Source organism: Mirounga leonina, unplaced genomic scaffold, assembly GCF_011800145.1.
Source record: "Mirounga leonina isolate KUSES-001 unplaced genomic scaffold, KU_Mleo_1.0 Mir_114, whole genome shotgun sequence".
Lineage (NCBI taxonomy): Eukaryota > Metazoa > Chordata > Mammalia > Carnivora > Phocidae > Mirounga > Mirounga leonina.
Genome location: NW_023270265.1, coordinates 23,459,125 through 23,476,060, shown reverse-complemented (window position 1 = coordinate 23,476,060; position 16,936 = coordinate 23,459,125). Strand labels below are relative to the sequence as shown.

General features: G+C 35.3%; 1 protein-coding gene and 1 non-coding gene across 5 annotated transcripts in view; both read right to left on the bottom strand.

Annotated features, from left to right (window-relative positions):
* Positions 1 to 16,936, bottom strand: part of LCOR (ligand dependent nuclear receptor corepressor) — a 140,219-nt gene that overhangs the window by 33,917 nt on the left and 89,366 nt on the right. For all 4 annotated transcript variants that reach the window (XM_035026164.1, XM_035026171.1, XM_035026208.1 and 1 more), the window contains 3 exons: positions 9,476 to 9,608; positions 3,652 to 3,939; positions 662 to 755 (listed from right to left, as the gene is read on the bottom strand). In XM_035026164.1, coding sequence (XP_034882055.1) covers positions 662 to 755; positions 3,652 to 3,889 — 332 coding nt within the window. In that variant the 5' untranslated portion in view covers positions 3,890 to 3,939; positions 9,476 to 9,608. The remainder of the gene's footprint in view (positions 1 to 661; positions 756 to 3,651; positions 3,940 to 9,475; positions 9,609 to 16,936) is intronic.
* Positions 11,646 to 11,752, bottom strand: LOC117998852. Its single transcript, XR_004676102.1, has one exon. It is a non-coding gene; the product is annotated as a U6 spliceosomal RNA (small nuclear RNA).

Below are 16,936 nucleotides of genomic sequence, written 5' to 3'. Positions count from 1 at the left end.
AGACAATTCTTACACTATAAAATTAGGTGGTCAGAAAATTCACTTTACTTTGCTAAGAGTTATCAAAACTGAGCATGTAATAATGTCTTGGTAGCATAAGATGATTATCCCAACATCTATAGTCTTAACCACTTAAAAAACAAAAAATACATACAATTACATTTTCTGAACTGCCACACAGAGTTAAAACTGCAGTTCAATCAACAAATGAAACCAAACCAAACCAAAACAAACAAGAAAAAAATGAACAGCCTCCACATACCCACACACTCCATTAGCGATACCAAGTTAAGTACTGGAACCCAATTTTCATTCAACAACTTCAGCACACATAATACTGCCTTACATCTGAACCCTGGAATTATTCAGGTTAGGTTTCCCCCTCTCAAACACTCAACAACAAAAAGGCCAAAGACATTCTTGCCATATTTTTATTCACTCACTATCTGTAGTGACCTGGCAAAACTGATCTACACTAGTCAATTCTGGACTTCACAGATTGTGTTTTTACTTGAGAGATGGACTAAGTAACTTACTAAAGGCCCACTTACAAGACTGTTCCTCTGAAGATTTTTTTAAAAACATATAATGGAGATTTGCATCAATCTTTGATAAATTGTCTCCTATAAAACTGTGGAAGGCTACAAATATTTTCCCTTACCCGTTCCCCTGAGTACTGGAGCAGCCTGGAGAATGGCTCAGGGACGTGCTGCCAGCACACGGACTTTTCTTAGTGGACAGATCAAGTACACCGTCTGTAGAGACACAAACAAACACCTGAGGATATTAAAAACTAGGAACAAATGTGGACTGAACAGACCAAAAGTGACAAAGCAATAGGCCTAGTCAACCATGCAGATACACTAGCCATATATGTGAGTTAAGTCAATTCGTTAATAGAATCAGGATTATTTTCCCTCCTAAAGTGACATACATTTAGCAAAGCTTGTTATATCTAGTATCTCCAAGGGTTAAATATTTTATCAGTAGGGCAAAAGAAAAGGTACAGCATATCACTGAAGATGTTAGGATATAGCGAGATATGAGAAATCGCAGTTTACACAGTATGAAGTTCTGTAATAGAACTATTAGACTACATTTTCTAAATTTACCTTTATCAAAGCACGTGAGTTTTTAATGCCACATCATACAAATTATAAAACCAAATTCGTCAAGAGCTAAGTCTACCTGAAACACTATAAGTACATAAAAGTTGGATTTAGAAAATTTTATATAACACAAATCATTTTAAAATGTAAGTTTATATGGTTAAATTACAATATGTATATACAAAATATTCTGTAAAATGAATCAGATGTTAACTGTTTATAATTTTCATGTGTCCTAATTACTCTTCAGACACATCTGCAAAAAAATGTGTATTTGGATTCAATCTTTTGGAAAAAATCTGCAGAGATTCAAAATTCCCTTCTTGGTATCTATAAAGGCAAAGTTTTTAAATTAATAAGATATTACAAACTAGTGAGCAAAGTTTAGGGAAAGAAAGAAGAATGAAATAGTCTTGATACTGATGACAGCCTAGATGTTTAGCCTTTTTTTTTTTTTTCTGTTAAAACATAGAATTAGAAGACCTTGTTTTCCCACAAAGACTTTGTTCCCTCATAGACATGTCTAAAAAGGAAAACTCGTCTGGACAACTTTTAAAGCTGCCATTCTGTCCAAAATTAACAAAACAAGCTAATACTCCATGTTTCTGATTTTCAGTTGGTCAGCAGAGAGGACTTTCTATCTAGTTATGTTAAAAACTGCCCCAATATAGAACTAACATACGACTAGTGTCTGAAGACACTATCACTCCTGATTTCATGCTGTTAGAAATAAATATGTGACTGAGTTTGTAAACCAAAAATCCCACACTCATACAGAGTAAGTGTTGTCCTTTAGGGTCACTAATATTTCTAAAAATATAACTGTAATCTTATAGAACAAAGTGTCTTATTAGACATCTTAACCCAATTAGACATCTAATAAGCAAATACACTGCTTAAAATATTTCCAAAGACACTATTATTTAAAGACTTCCAAATCTGTCTAATCAAACAGGCAATATATTTTAAGTCTACTTAAATATACTAAATATACTGTGATTTCATTGCAAACACATGAGAAGTAATTTGGGAAATATTTTAAAAATTTTGTTTCACTTAAAGACTATATACTCTAATCCCGTCATCTAGCTTAAATTCCTGTTGACAAGAGCATACCGTCAGTACAACATATCTCTTAAGCATAGCACCAACTAGGAGTTAAATTAGACTAAGTAGCACCTTTATACGTTAATCTCCACTATTAATACTTTAAATACAACCTCTATGCTGTCGTTCTCCTGAAGTTTTTAATGCAATATTTTGAGCAAGGAGTTTTTTAATGAAAGCTACCAATCTTTGGTAAAGATAAACCTCAACAAAAAGAAAAAGCACAGAAAAGCACAATTTTGCTTTTGGTAACCAAAAGTAAAAGTACACTGATCGATGTGAACATATGACAATAAGGGGTTCTACTAGGAAATCTCAGAATTCTGAGATTGTGATTGCTATTCATTACCCAGAAACAGGAAAAAAGCAAGAACTACTATTCAAAAATACATTTTTTAATAAACTAAAGCCAGTCCATTAAGTATAAATCCCTCTTAAATCACTTAAAATAAGCAAAAGAAAGTCCTTTCAAAGAGGTTCTTCATACAAATTAAACTTTTTGCAAAATGAACCTGTATTTCTCACCAATAAATCTACACATCTCCTAACTTTCTGTATACTCTTATAAGATTTCTATGACAAGGAATCTCATTAGAATAGACATCACCAATTTACAATCTGTAATGGGTCAAGCAATGGCAGAATTGAAATGCTCACTGCATCTTTGTGAAATTAAAGGTAAAATGAGATCACAAAGCAACAAAAATATTTAATCTATTTAAGACAGTAAACTTTTCATAAATTCAAGAAATATGTGCTAAGCAAAACTGATAACCTCTTAAACCAAATTTTCCCTTAATTAGGATCCTCATCCAAAAATTAAAATTACCTTTTGGAAATATTCTAAGATTAGTTCATATTATAGCATATACACATGGATGTGTTTGTGTATTTATAAAATATTGAATACACTGAACCACCTGGTGTGTCTAATGTCTTCCTCATTATATCTAACCCCAGGAGTTTCTTTTTTAAAAATACAAACAATATACATTCTTGCCTTATAATTTCATTTGCAGCGTATAACTTCTACCTAATAAGACATATTTATTTCTCAGATAGGTGCTAATTCTAGAACACTGGTGGATAGGGGGAAAACTTAATTTTTCATAGGGGTTTTAAAAACAATGGCTATGGCAAAGTTTTGGAAAGTATAAAATATTTACATAAATATCAAGTAAATTAAAGATCAGTAACAACTGTATCCAGCTAACTTTCCTGGGTGGTACATTAATCGTGACTATGAACTATTGATACGTAAGGTAGCCATTTTATCTGTATTTCTTCTCTATCACTGCAGAGTCAGGAATAATTTAAGAATCACATTAGTTTTTATCCTATTATTGTTACTGATGTCCTACTTGCCAATAATTTCTTTTCTCCCCAAATTAAAGTATTCTGATTGGACAGAGGAGACCTTGACATCAAACCATACCTTGTTCGCTAGGTTCTGACTGAGACTTTCTGACAGTAAGGTCCAGAGGTGAGTCTTGGTCAGCCATGAGAAGTTTGCTGAGCACAGGGTTCTGAGTAGTTGCAGCCGTGGGAGAGGTGGTGACTGGAGATGCTTTCGGCAGGCTTTGGTTCTTTGTGCTATTGGGCTGGCTGGGGTCCTGAGTAGAGCTATTTTTTGAGGTATATTCAGCAGCAAATTGTTGGATCATTCGCTGCATGATCTCACGGGCCACTAGGGGAATACTGGGGTCGGAGACCCAGGGACTGTCTGTAAACAAAGATTTATTTACTTTTAAATTGGGACAATGTACTAAAAAAAAAAAAAAAAAGACAGCTTTCAAGCAAACATAAAATTTCATTTTATCTTTTTTCTTATAATGCAGTATCTTAAAAGTAGTATTCCCTCTCAGTATTTTTAATCTCTAAAAACTTGAAGTTCCAGATTTTTAAAAATAAAATTTTCATAAAATCATTTCTAAACACCATCCCCTCAATATTATGAAATTAAATAAAGGGATAACAAATAGTATATCTTATGGGTAAGAATCACTTACCTGATACAGAAATCTCAAACCCTTCTTTTATGAAATAATTACCCCCCTGTTTACCACCTAGTGATCATTTCTGGTTTCTCCTAGACCTTTCCTCCTCAGCTACCTCTTCCTAAATTACTGAAGAATGGATTACTTAGTTCATGAGTGCTTAATTTACTTTCTGTTAAAGACTGAAGGCATATCAAAATTATAAAAGGAGATATTTAATATAAGATCCATGATAGACTGGGGCAATAACCTCCCATTTTCAGGCTCATCAGAATCACTTTGAGTGCTTATAAAAACAGATTGCTGGGTCCTATCCCCAGAGTCACTCATTCAGCAATTCTAGGGTGAGCTCAAGGACTGGCATTTCTACTAAGTTTTTAGATGAAGCTGGTCGAGGGACCCCAATTTTAGAACCCTTAGGCCAGGAGTTTAAATGCCAAATCTCAAAAGCTTAAGCCCACATATTTTCCATGAGTTCTTTAAATACACTCTACCAATCATTAAACATAATAGCTACGGAAGTAATGAAATAAACACCTAAGTTATCAATTTCTAATCAATTTCTAATCAATTCAATTTTTAATTTTAAAACATATAAATTCATTAACTCAAAGAACTTTTAGCATTGGAAGGGACCTTGAGGGTCAAATGGGGGAAAATAAAAGGGAAATGTTCCGTATAAATATGTCATCACACCTCCACCGTTACCACACTCTCAGGGAGGCTAAGCTTCTCAAGAGCAGAGATTATGTTTGTTTACCTCTGTATACTCAGCACCTAATCTTGCCTGGCATAAAGGATGCATTCATATTAGTTGAGTAATAAATGGATCAGTTAAATCAATCGATACTCATCAAATTTTGTTTTTCCTTAGACAAATGAGATTAATGTGTCTAAAGAATAAGTGGCCTCTTCAAATTTGTATAGATGGTTAGTGGTAGAACCCTGATTAAAACTCTCCCCGTGGAGCACCTGGGTGGCTCAGTTGTTAAGCATCTGCCTTCGGCTCAGGTCATGATCCCGGGGTGCTGGGGTCGAGCCCCACATCGGGCTCCCTGCTCTGCGGGAAGCCTGCTTCTCCCTCTCCCACTCCCCCTGCTTGTGTTCCCTCTCTCACTGTGTCTCTGTCAAATAAATAAATAAAATCTTTAAAAAATAAAATAAAAATAAATAAATAAATAAAACTCTCCCTGTGCTCTTAATATTCCTTCCACTTGTGACCTTTACTTCACCACACTTCGGAGATTTTAGAAGACAGTTCTCAGAAAACCTGAGTTTCCTTGGTCTTTTAAAGATTTAGCTATAGAAGGTAAATTACCCATAATACAGCTGGAGCTGGAAGGGAATTAGGTTGATTTATAAATTTAGATTATTACTATTAAAATCTAAAATCTCCACAGTAAACACACATACACATATCATCAAAACCTCATGGGACTCCTAAGAACAATTTTGTTTTTCCTGAAAGATAACATTCAATACCAGAAGATAATCTAAAGCCAGAATATTTTAATTCTCTGAAGTCTAATAAGATTTGCTTTAACAGTAACATTTCTGTTCTACTAACAAGTATTTCTAACCTGACATTTCTTCTCTATAGAGTATGCTAGATGGTTTAAGAATTAAGGTGTTCAATTAGGTAAGGTTCAGAAATTATTGCAACCACTGACAAGTTCCTTAAATGTTAATAAACATTTTAGCCACACACTGCTTTTTTGAAATCTCTCTATCCACTGATTATTCTTATTAATATTCATTTAGCTTTCCACTTAAGATCCATCCTCCAAATGAAAGACTGCTTATAATTTCAAGTTTTAATATATTAGTGTATCTTCTTATCCCCAGCAACTCATAAAGAAGAACGTTTCCAAATAGGAAGCAAAATGAATTTATGAGATGTCTGTGTTTAATTAGATTCATAAATATAATTAAAGAGATTTGTGAAGAGTCAGAGATTTTAGGATAAAGACCATAAATTGCTACCTCTGAGCTTTAAATGCCTGCAGTCTGTCTTGCCTCTTTTTTGAATGAAGAACATAATCATAAAACACAATTCATATTCACAAATTGATGACATCTCTACCATTTGAATTTCTACATCCTTTGAAGTTTCCTGAACACATTTCATTCTTTCACTTACTTAAAACACAACTTCTATAAACCTAGATATGCCTTGGGGAACATGCACAATGGAGTCAAGTAAAAACAACTAATCAAATCAAAATTAAAACTACAGGAAAACAAGTAAATGCTACATCACCAGCCACCTGTGTGTTTTTAAAAATGCAAATCTGGGGCGTCTGGGTGGTTCAGTCAGTTGAGCATCCATTTCAGCCAGATTGTGATCTCAGGGTCATGAGACTGAGCCCCAAGTCGGGTCCACGCTCAGCATGGAGTCTGCTTGGGATTCTCTCCTTCTCCCTCTCCCTCCGCCTTTCCCCTCCACTCTTGTGCCTGTGTGCACGCATGCTCTCTCTCTCAAAATCTTAAATTTAAAAATAAATAATTTTTAAAAAAAAATCCAACTTTCAGGAAAGTATCAAATTTTCTAACAGAAGTGACAAAGCAAGCTGAAAGAATATGATAATGACAGTTGTAGAAGGTACACTGTTCGTAAGCTGCAATTTATTATAGAGTCCATATCACAAAAGCTTACTTTAATTGCATCTATGTCCCTACCTAGCTTATAGTACCTTTCATAATTATTTAAAACATAAAATTTTCGGGGTGCCCAGGTGGCTCAGTCAAGCATCTGACTCTTGATTTCAGCTTAAGTCATGATCTCACTGATCTTAAGCTGGGCATGAAGGCTGTTTAAGATTCTTTCTCTCCCGCTGCCCCGTCCCCCAAACAAAAAACATTCATTTGCAATACTCAGTAACAAGTAAATCCAAATCTCTGAGCTATTTATTAAAAAAAAAAAAAAAATCCCCTTCAGACTAAATTGCCTGTCATATCTGTTCATGTTACACATTTTTGGTATAACCTGAACAGTACTAATGGTCATCGTTAAGACATTTTCGTGAAGATTAATACAATATCTAAAAATAACAATATTAATGCATAAAGCAAGGAGGAAGGAACTTCAATAACAAAGCAACAGTTCTTTTTTCTGAGCATCATATGCCAGTATACAAATACACAAATTTAACTTTACATACAATTTCAGAGTATTCTCATCTCTTGAAGTCTACCCTAACACTGATTTGGAGGTAAAAATTCCCTCATGTGCCCAAAAGTTTGTTTAAATAAGAAAACTTTTAAGAACTTTAAGTTATTCCTACATGATAAGGGGACAGGACTAGCAGACAAAGCGGCTAGAATTCTCTTTAGGAATATGCTTATGATTGACCTTATTAACTCCCTGTAACCAAAGAGTAGATGAAAAGTTCTTTCTCCATGTATATTAGGGAGAGACCCATGACTCAGTACACATTCTAAAGTAGAGAACAGCAGAGGAGCTGTAAAGATGTTTTATTTTGTTAATAAACTGACAGAACTGGGCACCTGGGTGGCTCAGTCGTTGGGTGTCTGCCTTTGGCTTGAGTCATGATCTTGGGGTCCTGGGATTGAGCCCTGCATCGGGCTCCCTGCTCGGCGGGAGGCCTGCTTCTCCCTCTCCCACTCCCCCAGCTTGTGTTCCCTCTCTTGCTGTCTCTCTGTCAAATAAATAAAAATTTAAAAAAACAAAAAACAAAAAACTGACAGAACTGATCTGTCATTTACACTTTAAATGTGAATTACTTTAATAAAATAATCAATGTTTGTAAAACTAAGTCAATTACTATTTTGAACATAATTTTAGAATTCAGGATACTCTAAGGGGAAGATAAAGTGGGCATGGGAGCCTCAGTTGGGAGCTTTAGGTCAGAGGGTGCTAGAGAGATGAAAAGAGAAGTGAGGATGTACTAAAAGATTTAATTTTGCATAGGGATCTGATGGAAGGAAAAAAAGTGCCTCTGAAAACAACAATCTTCTTCGCTCCTTAATTTTATTTGACCCCTAACTTCATACTCCATTTTGAAAATACTGACCACATTAAGCAGAACATCAGTTGGTCTCCAACTGTAAACCAATTAGAATAGCACTTATCAGACTTTCAACCAGTGTATAGGTAAAAATCACCCTTCTAACTTTGGAGGGAAGTAGGAAATTCCCAGGAGCACGAGAGGTGTAAACTAGAACATATAAAAAAATATTAAAGAAAGCAGAATCACTGAGTCTGCTGAAGATTAAATAAGGAATATTCAGGATTATGAGGAGTTTGTAGGAAACTTTTTTAGAACTTCTCACAGTAATTTCCATCTTGGAACTAAAGGAAAGACATAACTAAGGAATACAAATCCATTTAGAAAGAATTTCTTGAAGGTAAAGATTTCACTAGAATGGATCACGGAGGGAAGCATCCTGAAGGTCTTGACTGATGGCAATTATGCTTTGTGAACAGAGAAAAGAAATGTGAAACATGTCTACAAAAGTTTCAAGAAGAAAGAAAAACTGAAATATCTAAGAGGTAGAGCTATTAAATACCACCTCCAACATATGGGGTATAAGTTTTACTATATAATAATGAATTTCTTTCTCCAATTTTAATAATCCAATGAAATTTGAGTGAAGACTATATCAAGGAAGAAATGCTTGCAAATCTAATTTTAAGATATAACTTAACCTCTTCTTTACAAATGAATTCTAGTGAGGAATTACTGAAATTTTATTTTAAAAGTTGGGTTTTATGGTTATCTGTGATTAAAACTGTAACTATGTAAGAATATTTGTCTGAGGGGCGCCTGGGTGGCTCAGTTGGTTAAGCAACTGCCTTCTGCTCAGGTCATGATCCTGGAGTCCCAGGATCGAGTCCCGCATCGGGCTCCCTGCTCAGCAGGGAGTCTGCTTCTTTCTCTGACCCTCCTCCCTCTCATGCTCTCTGTCTCAAATAAATAAATAAAATCTTTAAAAAAAAAAAAAAAAGAATATTTGTCTGAGAAAACACTGTACTGCTGAAACCTTAGAATTTTCAGACATTCATAATACTTTCAGGAACTATTTAATGAATAAAATCTTACAAGACACCATCACTTCAGAATGAAAAGGAGGGAGAGGGGTTGCCTTACCCTATTCCAAATTTAACTTGACCAAAGGAATATAAAGTATTATCAATAAAGATAAATATTTTTTAAAGTGACTTTTAAAAAATGACATTAAAATTAAGGAAATTAATATAAGACAAGCAGATGCTAAACGCCATTCTTCGCTAGAACCAACCTTTTCTATAAAAGACTGCATTGAGGAACTCTTCTGCTTGTCTCTCGAATCGAATGATTTTTGCTTGCTCTTGTTTAAGCAGAGCTTCTTGCCCAGCTCCCGAAGCTGGTTCATCCAGACCGACTAAGTGTCCCTGTAAAAATATTTGGTGAAATATTTGCACAAAGATCTTTCCCCATTCAGTATCAAAAGCACAGATGCAAAATCAAAGACAAATGTTAGTAAGAGATAAGACAAATCAGTTTAATACAATTAAAATATTTTAAAACTTCAAATCAGAATAAAAGTTATCTCCACAAAAAGCAAAGTGAATGTAAAAATACACTTCGGGTGGTTTTTATTTATCTTATGAATTATGTTTAAAATTTATAGATAAACTCTAGTTAAGCTAATACTACTAAAGGAAAATTTTTCTTGAGCATTCAAATATAATGGTTCTTATTACACTATACAGCAACAGTTCATACACAATTCAACTCAGACAAAAAGATACCTTAAACCCTAAATATTATTTGAGAATCATGTTTGCTCTCCAAATTCAAAATGTTTTTTCCAGACACAAAACAAACATTTTTAAAAGGGCCATAAGAAGGGAAAACTCAGGATGTGAGGGCGATCTGGCTGCGACATCTGTCACCCCATTGATCGCCAGGGTTGATTCGGCTGATTTGGCAGGCTAGGCGGGTGTCCCCTTCCTCCCTCACTGCTCCATGTGCGTCCCTCCTGAAGCTGCGCACTCGGTTGAAGAGGATGACCTTCCCCGATAGAGGGGGACCGTTCTTCGGTCAAGGGTATACGAGTAGCTGCGCTCCCCTGCTAGAACCTCCAAACAAGCTCTCAAGAAGGGAAAACTCAAAGAGAAAGTTATCTAAATTTATAATTCTGTCCCTAGAATACTATTTCATAAACTATAGCTTTCAAATGTTTAGAGTTGTGAAATTAATAGGTTAAAACTGGCTCTGGAAAAAAGACTTTAAAAATAGAGTGCATCGCGTGTTCTAAAGGTAAACATTTCTATTTATGCTTAAAAATGTTTACAATATAAAAATTTAAGTCCTGTTCAGAAAGTTTCAAAATGCTGAACTGACTCGTCCCAAACATTCCCAGAATCTGTTCTCAGACTGCAGGAGCACTAGACTAGGTTGTTAATGCTTTGTACTTATTTCCACTCTTGTAGCTAATAAACAGGAAACTATGATAATAGAAAATAAAAGTGTAAAGAAAAGCAAAGTACATGTTTAACGTGTTAAGTTCCAGCGCATATAATTTACTTCAAATCACTGCAATGTATCGCCATATGCATTTACTTATGTCGTGGAAAACTTAAAAGTCCATTTCTGAATAAGAAAATGAGGACATGCCTTGACACAATGAAAAGGAAGTAATAAACAAGACACTGAAAGAATGTTACAATCCACAAACAATTTTCTTAAAGATTTCAAATACACCCAATGACATTTGCAACCGGCTTTTTATGATTCCATCATCCAAACTGTGTTGATAGCACAACCAAAAGAGTATTTTGCAAAGACACATTTAGCATCAATTATATGTTACAAATAGTTTAATATGAAGAACTCTCTTGCATAATCAAATTAAAATAATCATCCCATATAACTTCTATATCAGACATATTAAGTCTGCCACATAAAAGAAAATATTGTGTTATAAAATCATTATGAAAACAAACCTTTACTATAGTTGTATTTGCCAACATTCTCTTTTGTAGCCTAAAGAAATTAACTTTTTAAAATGAATCACAAAATAATGTATTTTTGATACAGATTTAATATCTAAAAGGTATTAGGAATAGATACTAATTAAAGAGTCCAATAAAATCCTCAACTATCATTGTTTAGTGATTTTTAAAATGCGACATTACATGTATGAACTGTACTTAACTCCTTAGTCTTACATTCAGTCAGTTCAGTCAGACTTTGAGCAGAATGTCTGTATTTATTTTTCATGTTTAGAAAATCTTAGAGAAGATGTTAGTTGAAGGATGCATTGTACAGTGTAGTTTCAGTGAATGATTCTACATACACATTTACAAAACAGCGTATTTTTCCCCCAAGTTTTTATTTAAATTCCTGCTAGTTAATATACAGTATAATATCAGGTGTAGAATTTAGTGATTCAACACTTACATACAACACCCGGTGCTCATCACAAAAATACGGAACGCTTCACAAATTTGTGTGTCATCCTTGCACAGGGGCCATGCTAATCTTCTCTGTATCATTCCAATTTTAGTATATGTGCTGCCGAAGCGAGCACAGAACACCTATATTTCAACCATGTTTAATGTTGCATTCAGTCTACTGTCTTACTAAATCAACTCATAGCAACTAACATAGCACTCAGTAAGGGAGGTGCTACCTGTTTTTTCTTGAATTAAACAATTTTAACCAATTTTATCAACCTGGACTCTGAAACATACAGATAACTTTCAGTTGGCTCATATTAATTACAGTCACACCTATTTGTTTTGTTTTTGAATAGTTTTACTAAGACATAATAGACATACCACATAAGTCACCCATCTGAAATGTAAAATTCAATGTTTTCTTTTTGGTAGGTTCACAGAGGTGTGGGACCATCACCATGATAAACTTTAGAACATTTCTGTACCCCAGAAGTAAACCCTGTACCCATTAACAGCTATTCCCCATTCTCCCATTTGCCCCAACCCTAGGCAACCACTGTTACTACTTTTTGTTTCTATGGACTTGCTTATTCTGGATATTTCGTATAAATGGAATTGTGCAATATTTGTGTGTGTGTGTGTGTGTGAGAGAGAGAGAGAGAGAGAGAGAGAGAGAGATTGACTTCTTCCTCCTGAAATAATGTTTTCAAGGTTCACCATGTTGTAGCATGTACCAGTACTTCCTTCCTTTTTAGTGCCAAACAATATTCCATTGTATGGATACAGCACATTTTAACCAATCATCAGTTATGACCATTTAGGTTTCCACTTTCTGGCTACTATGATACAAATAACGTTGCCTTTAATATTTGTGTGGATGTATATTTTCGTTTCTCCTGGATATATATTTAGGAGTGGAATTTCTGGATCATGTCTTAATTATGTTTACCATTCTGAGGAAGTACTAAACCATCTTCCAAAGCAGGTGCACCATTTCATATTCTCAACAGCAATGAGAATATGACTCATAACTTCTCCACATACTCATGAATACTTGTTATCTTTTTGATTACATCCATTCTAGTACACAAGAAGTGGTGCCTCATGGTTCAGATTTATATTTCCCTAATGACTACTGATGTTGAACATCTAATTGGTCATTTAAATACCTTCTTTGGAGAAATGTCTATTCATATGTTTGCCTGGTGTTTAATTGGGCTATCTACCTTTTTAATGTTGAGTTGTAAGAATTCTTGATATATTCTGGATGTAAGTCCATTATCAGATGTAAGATTTGCAAATATTTTCTGCCGTCAGTGAGCTTATCACTTCATTTATGCTACTACTGTTAGCAGTAAAAAGGTTTTAAATTTAAAAAAAAAGGATTTTATTTATTTATTTATTTATTTATTTATTTATTTATTTGACACAGAGAGAGCGAGCACAAGCAGGGGGAGCAGCAGGCAGAGGGACAAGCAGGCTCCCCCCGATGCAGGACTTGATCCCAGGACCCCGGGATCATGACCTGAGCTGAAGGCAGATGCTTAACTAAGTCACCCAGGCACCCCCAAAAGTTTTTAATTTTAATGAATTTCAATTTATCTAATTTTTTGGTCATTTGTGCTTTTGGTATTATATCTAAAAAACTAGTGGCTAACCCAAGGTCATGAAGATTTACTCCTATGTTTTCTTCTAAATGTATAGTTTTAGAACTTCCTTTTAGGTATATGTTCCATTTCAAGTAAACTTTTGTGTATGGTATAAGAAGGGGTCCAACTTCCTTTGTCAAGAATCACTAGCCAGGGGAGCCTGGGTGGCTCATCTGGTTAAGCATCTGCCTTTGGCTCATGTTATGATCCCAGGGTCCTGGGATCAAGTCCCACATCAGCCTCCCTGCTCAGCAGGTAGTCAGCTTCTCCCTCTCTCTCTGCCTCTCCTCCCAGCTTGTGCTCTCTCTCACTCAATTCACTCCCTAATAAAGAAATAAAAAATCCTTGAAAAAAAAAATGAATCACTAGCCATAAATTTACTTCTGAACACCCAATTCTATTCCACTGATCTACATTTCCCATCTGTAAGCCAGTAACACAGTATGTTGATCACAGTAGTTTTGTAGTTAAGTTCTGAAATTGGGAAGTGTTAAGTCCTCTCTTCTTTTATAAGATTGTTTTGGCTATTCATGCATCTCTTGAATTTTCATACAAATTTTAAGATCAGATTCTCAATTTCTGCAAAGAAGGTAGTAGAGGTCTTGACAGAGAATGCACTGAATCTGCAGGCCATTCTGGGAAGCAATGCCATTTTTATAACATTAAGTATTCCAATTCATGAACATGAGATACCTGTTTATTTAGATCTTTAATTTATTTCAACAGTTTTTTTAAATTTACAGTGTACAAGTCTTAAACATCTTAAAATTATTCCTAAGTATTTTATTCTTTTGGATGCTACTGTAAATGGAACTGTTTTCTTAATTTTCATGTTCAGATTGTTCATTGTTATTTGTCTAGAAATACCACCATTTTTTTTATTTTTTAAAAGATTTTATTTATTATTTATTCATGAGAGAGAAAGAGAGAGGCAGAGGGAGAAGCAGGCTCCCTGTGCTGAGCAAGAAGCCCGATGTGGGACTCGATCCCAGGACCCTAGGATTGTGACCTGAGCTGAGGGTAGACGCTTAACCGACTGAGCCACTCAGGTGCCCCCATTTTTTTTCAAAATGCTGTATTCTACAACCTTGCTGAACTTATTAACTCTAACAGTGTTCTGTTAGATTCTTTAGGATTTTCCATATACAACATCATGTCATCTACAAAGACACTTTTTGTAATCTGGGTAACTTTGGTTTCTTTTTTTACCAATTGCCAAGGCTAGTGCCTCAGGTATAATACAATACACAGAAATGAAAGTGGACAACCTTGTCTTGTCCCTAATTTTAGGGGGAAAAATGTTCAACTTTCCACCACAGCTATGTACTTTCGTGAGTTAGGCTAAGGAATTTCTCTTCTATTCCTAGTGTGTTGCATGTTTTTATCATGAAAAGGTGTTGAATTTGGTCAAACACTTTTGGGGGAGGGCATCCATTGTGATGATCATGTGGTTCCTATCACTTATTCCATTAATGCATTGTATTACATTAGATTAATTGATTTTGTAATGTAAACCAACCTTGCATTCCTGAAATAAATCTCACTTGGTAAGGGTGTATAACAGTCTTCATATGTTGTTTGATTTGGTTTGCTAATAATTTTGTTAAGAATTTTGGGGCGCCTGGGTGGCTCAGTTGGTTAAGCAACTGCCTTTGGCTCAGGTCATGATCCTGGAGTCCCGGGATCGAGTCCCGCATCGGGCTCCCTGCTCAGCAGGGAGTCTGCTTCTCCCTCTCCCGCTCCCCCCTCTTGTGCTCTGTCTCTAAAATAAATAAATAAAATCTTTAAAAAAAAAAAAAAGAATTTTATTGTTGTTGGTATACATAAGTGATACTCGTCTGAAGTATCCTTTTCTCATGACTTCTCTGTCTGGTTTTGGTATTCAAATAATACTGGTCTCACAGAGTGAGTAAATATTCCTCTTTATTTTAGATAAGTTTGTGAAGAATTGGTATTAATTCTTTAAAAAATATCTGACAGAAATCACCAGTGAAGATGTCTGGCCATGGGCTTTGATTAAAGTTTTAAAATTACAAATTCAGGGGCGCCTGGGTGGCTCAGTCATTGGGTGTCTGCCTTCGGCTCAGGTCATGATCCCAGGGCCCTGTGATCGAGCCCCACACAGGGCTCCCTGCTCAGTGGGAAGCCTGTTTCTCCCTCCCTGACTCCCCCTGCTTGTGTTCCCTCTCTCACTGTCTCTGTTAAATAAATAAATAAAATCTTAAAAAAAAATAAAATAAAATTACAAATTCAATCTCTTTACTTGTTCTAGGTTGCATTAATTTCCTAGGGCTATTGTAATGTATTACCACAAGCTGAGTGGCTTAGAACCGCAGAAACTCATTCTCTCACAGCTCTGGAATCTAGAAATCTGCAATCAAGGTGTCAACAGAGCCATGCTCCTTCTGAAGGCTCTTCGAAAGAATCCTTCCCTGCTTTCTCCTAGCTTCTGGTAGTTTCCAACAATCTTTGGCATTTCTTGGCTTGTGATAGCGTTAAGCCCAATTTCTACTTCCATCTTTACATGGCCTTCTTCCCTGTGTGTGCCTCAGTCCCCAAATCTCTCTTCTTATAAAGATACCAGTCATTGGATTTAGGACCCACTCTAATCCAGTGTAACTTCATCTTAACTTGATTAATTTGCAAAGATCCTATTTCCAAATAAGGTCATGTTCATAAGTACCAGGAATTAGAACTTCAACATGTCGGGCGCCTGGGTGGCTCAGTTGGTTAGGCGACTGCCTTCGGCTCGGGTCATGATCCCAGAGTCCTGGGATCGAGTCCCGCATCGGGCTCCCGGCTCAGCGGGGAGCCTGCTTCTCCCTCTGACCCTATCCCCTCTCATGCTGTTTCTCTCTCTCTGTCAAATAAATAAATAAACAAAATCTTAAAAAAAAAAAAAAAAGAACTTCAACATGTCTTTTTTGGGGGGTGGGTGGCGTGGGGGAGACATTTCATCCCACAATAAAGCTTGGTTCAGATTTTCTATTTCTTCTTATGTCAGTTTCAGTAGTTTGTGTATTTCTAGGCATTTGCTTATTTCATCTAAATTACCTAGTCTGCTAATATATACATTATCCCTTAAATTCTTTTTATTTCTGTAAGGTCAGTAGTAATTTCCCCTATATCATTTGTGATTTAGTAATTTGAGTCTTTTTCTCTTGATCAGCCCTAGATAAGACATTTATCAATTTTGTTGGCTCTTTTCAAAGAGCCAACCTTTGATTTTGTTGATTTCTCTATTTTTCTATACTATTTCATTTATTTCTGCTTTAATCATTATTTCCTTCTTTCCACTTGCTTTGGATTTAGTATGCTCTTCTTTTTCTAGTCTTTTAAGGAAGACAGGGTATTGAACTGAAATCTTTTTAAATATAGGCATTGGCAGCTATAAATTCTGGTCTAGGTGCTGTTGGCTACATCTCATAAGTTTTGGTATGATTTGGCTTTGTTTTTAATTCATCTCAAAATATTTTCTAATTTCCTTTCTCATTTCTTCTTTGATCTACTGATTATTTAGAAGTGGTATTTAATATCCACGTTTGTGAATTCCTCATACTTCCTCTGTAATTGATTTCTAGTATCATTCCTCTGTAGTGGGAAAACATTTTATATGACTGCAATCCTTTAATTTTTTTATGGCCTAGCAGAAAGTCTTTTCCTGGA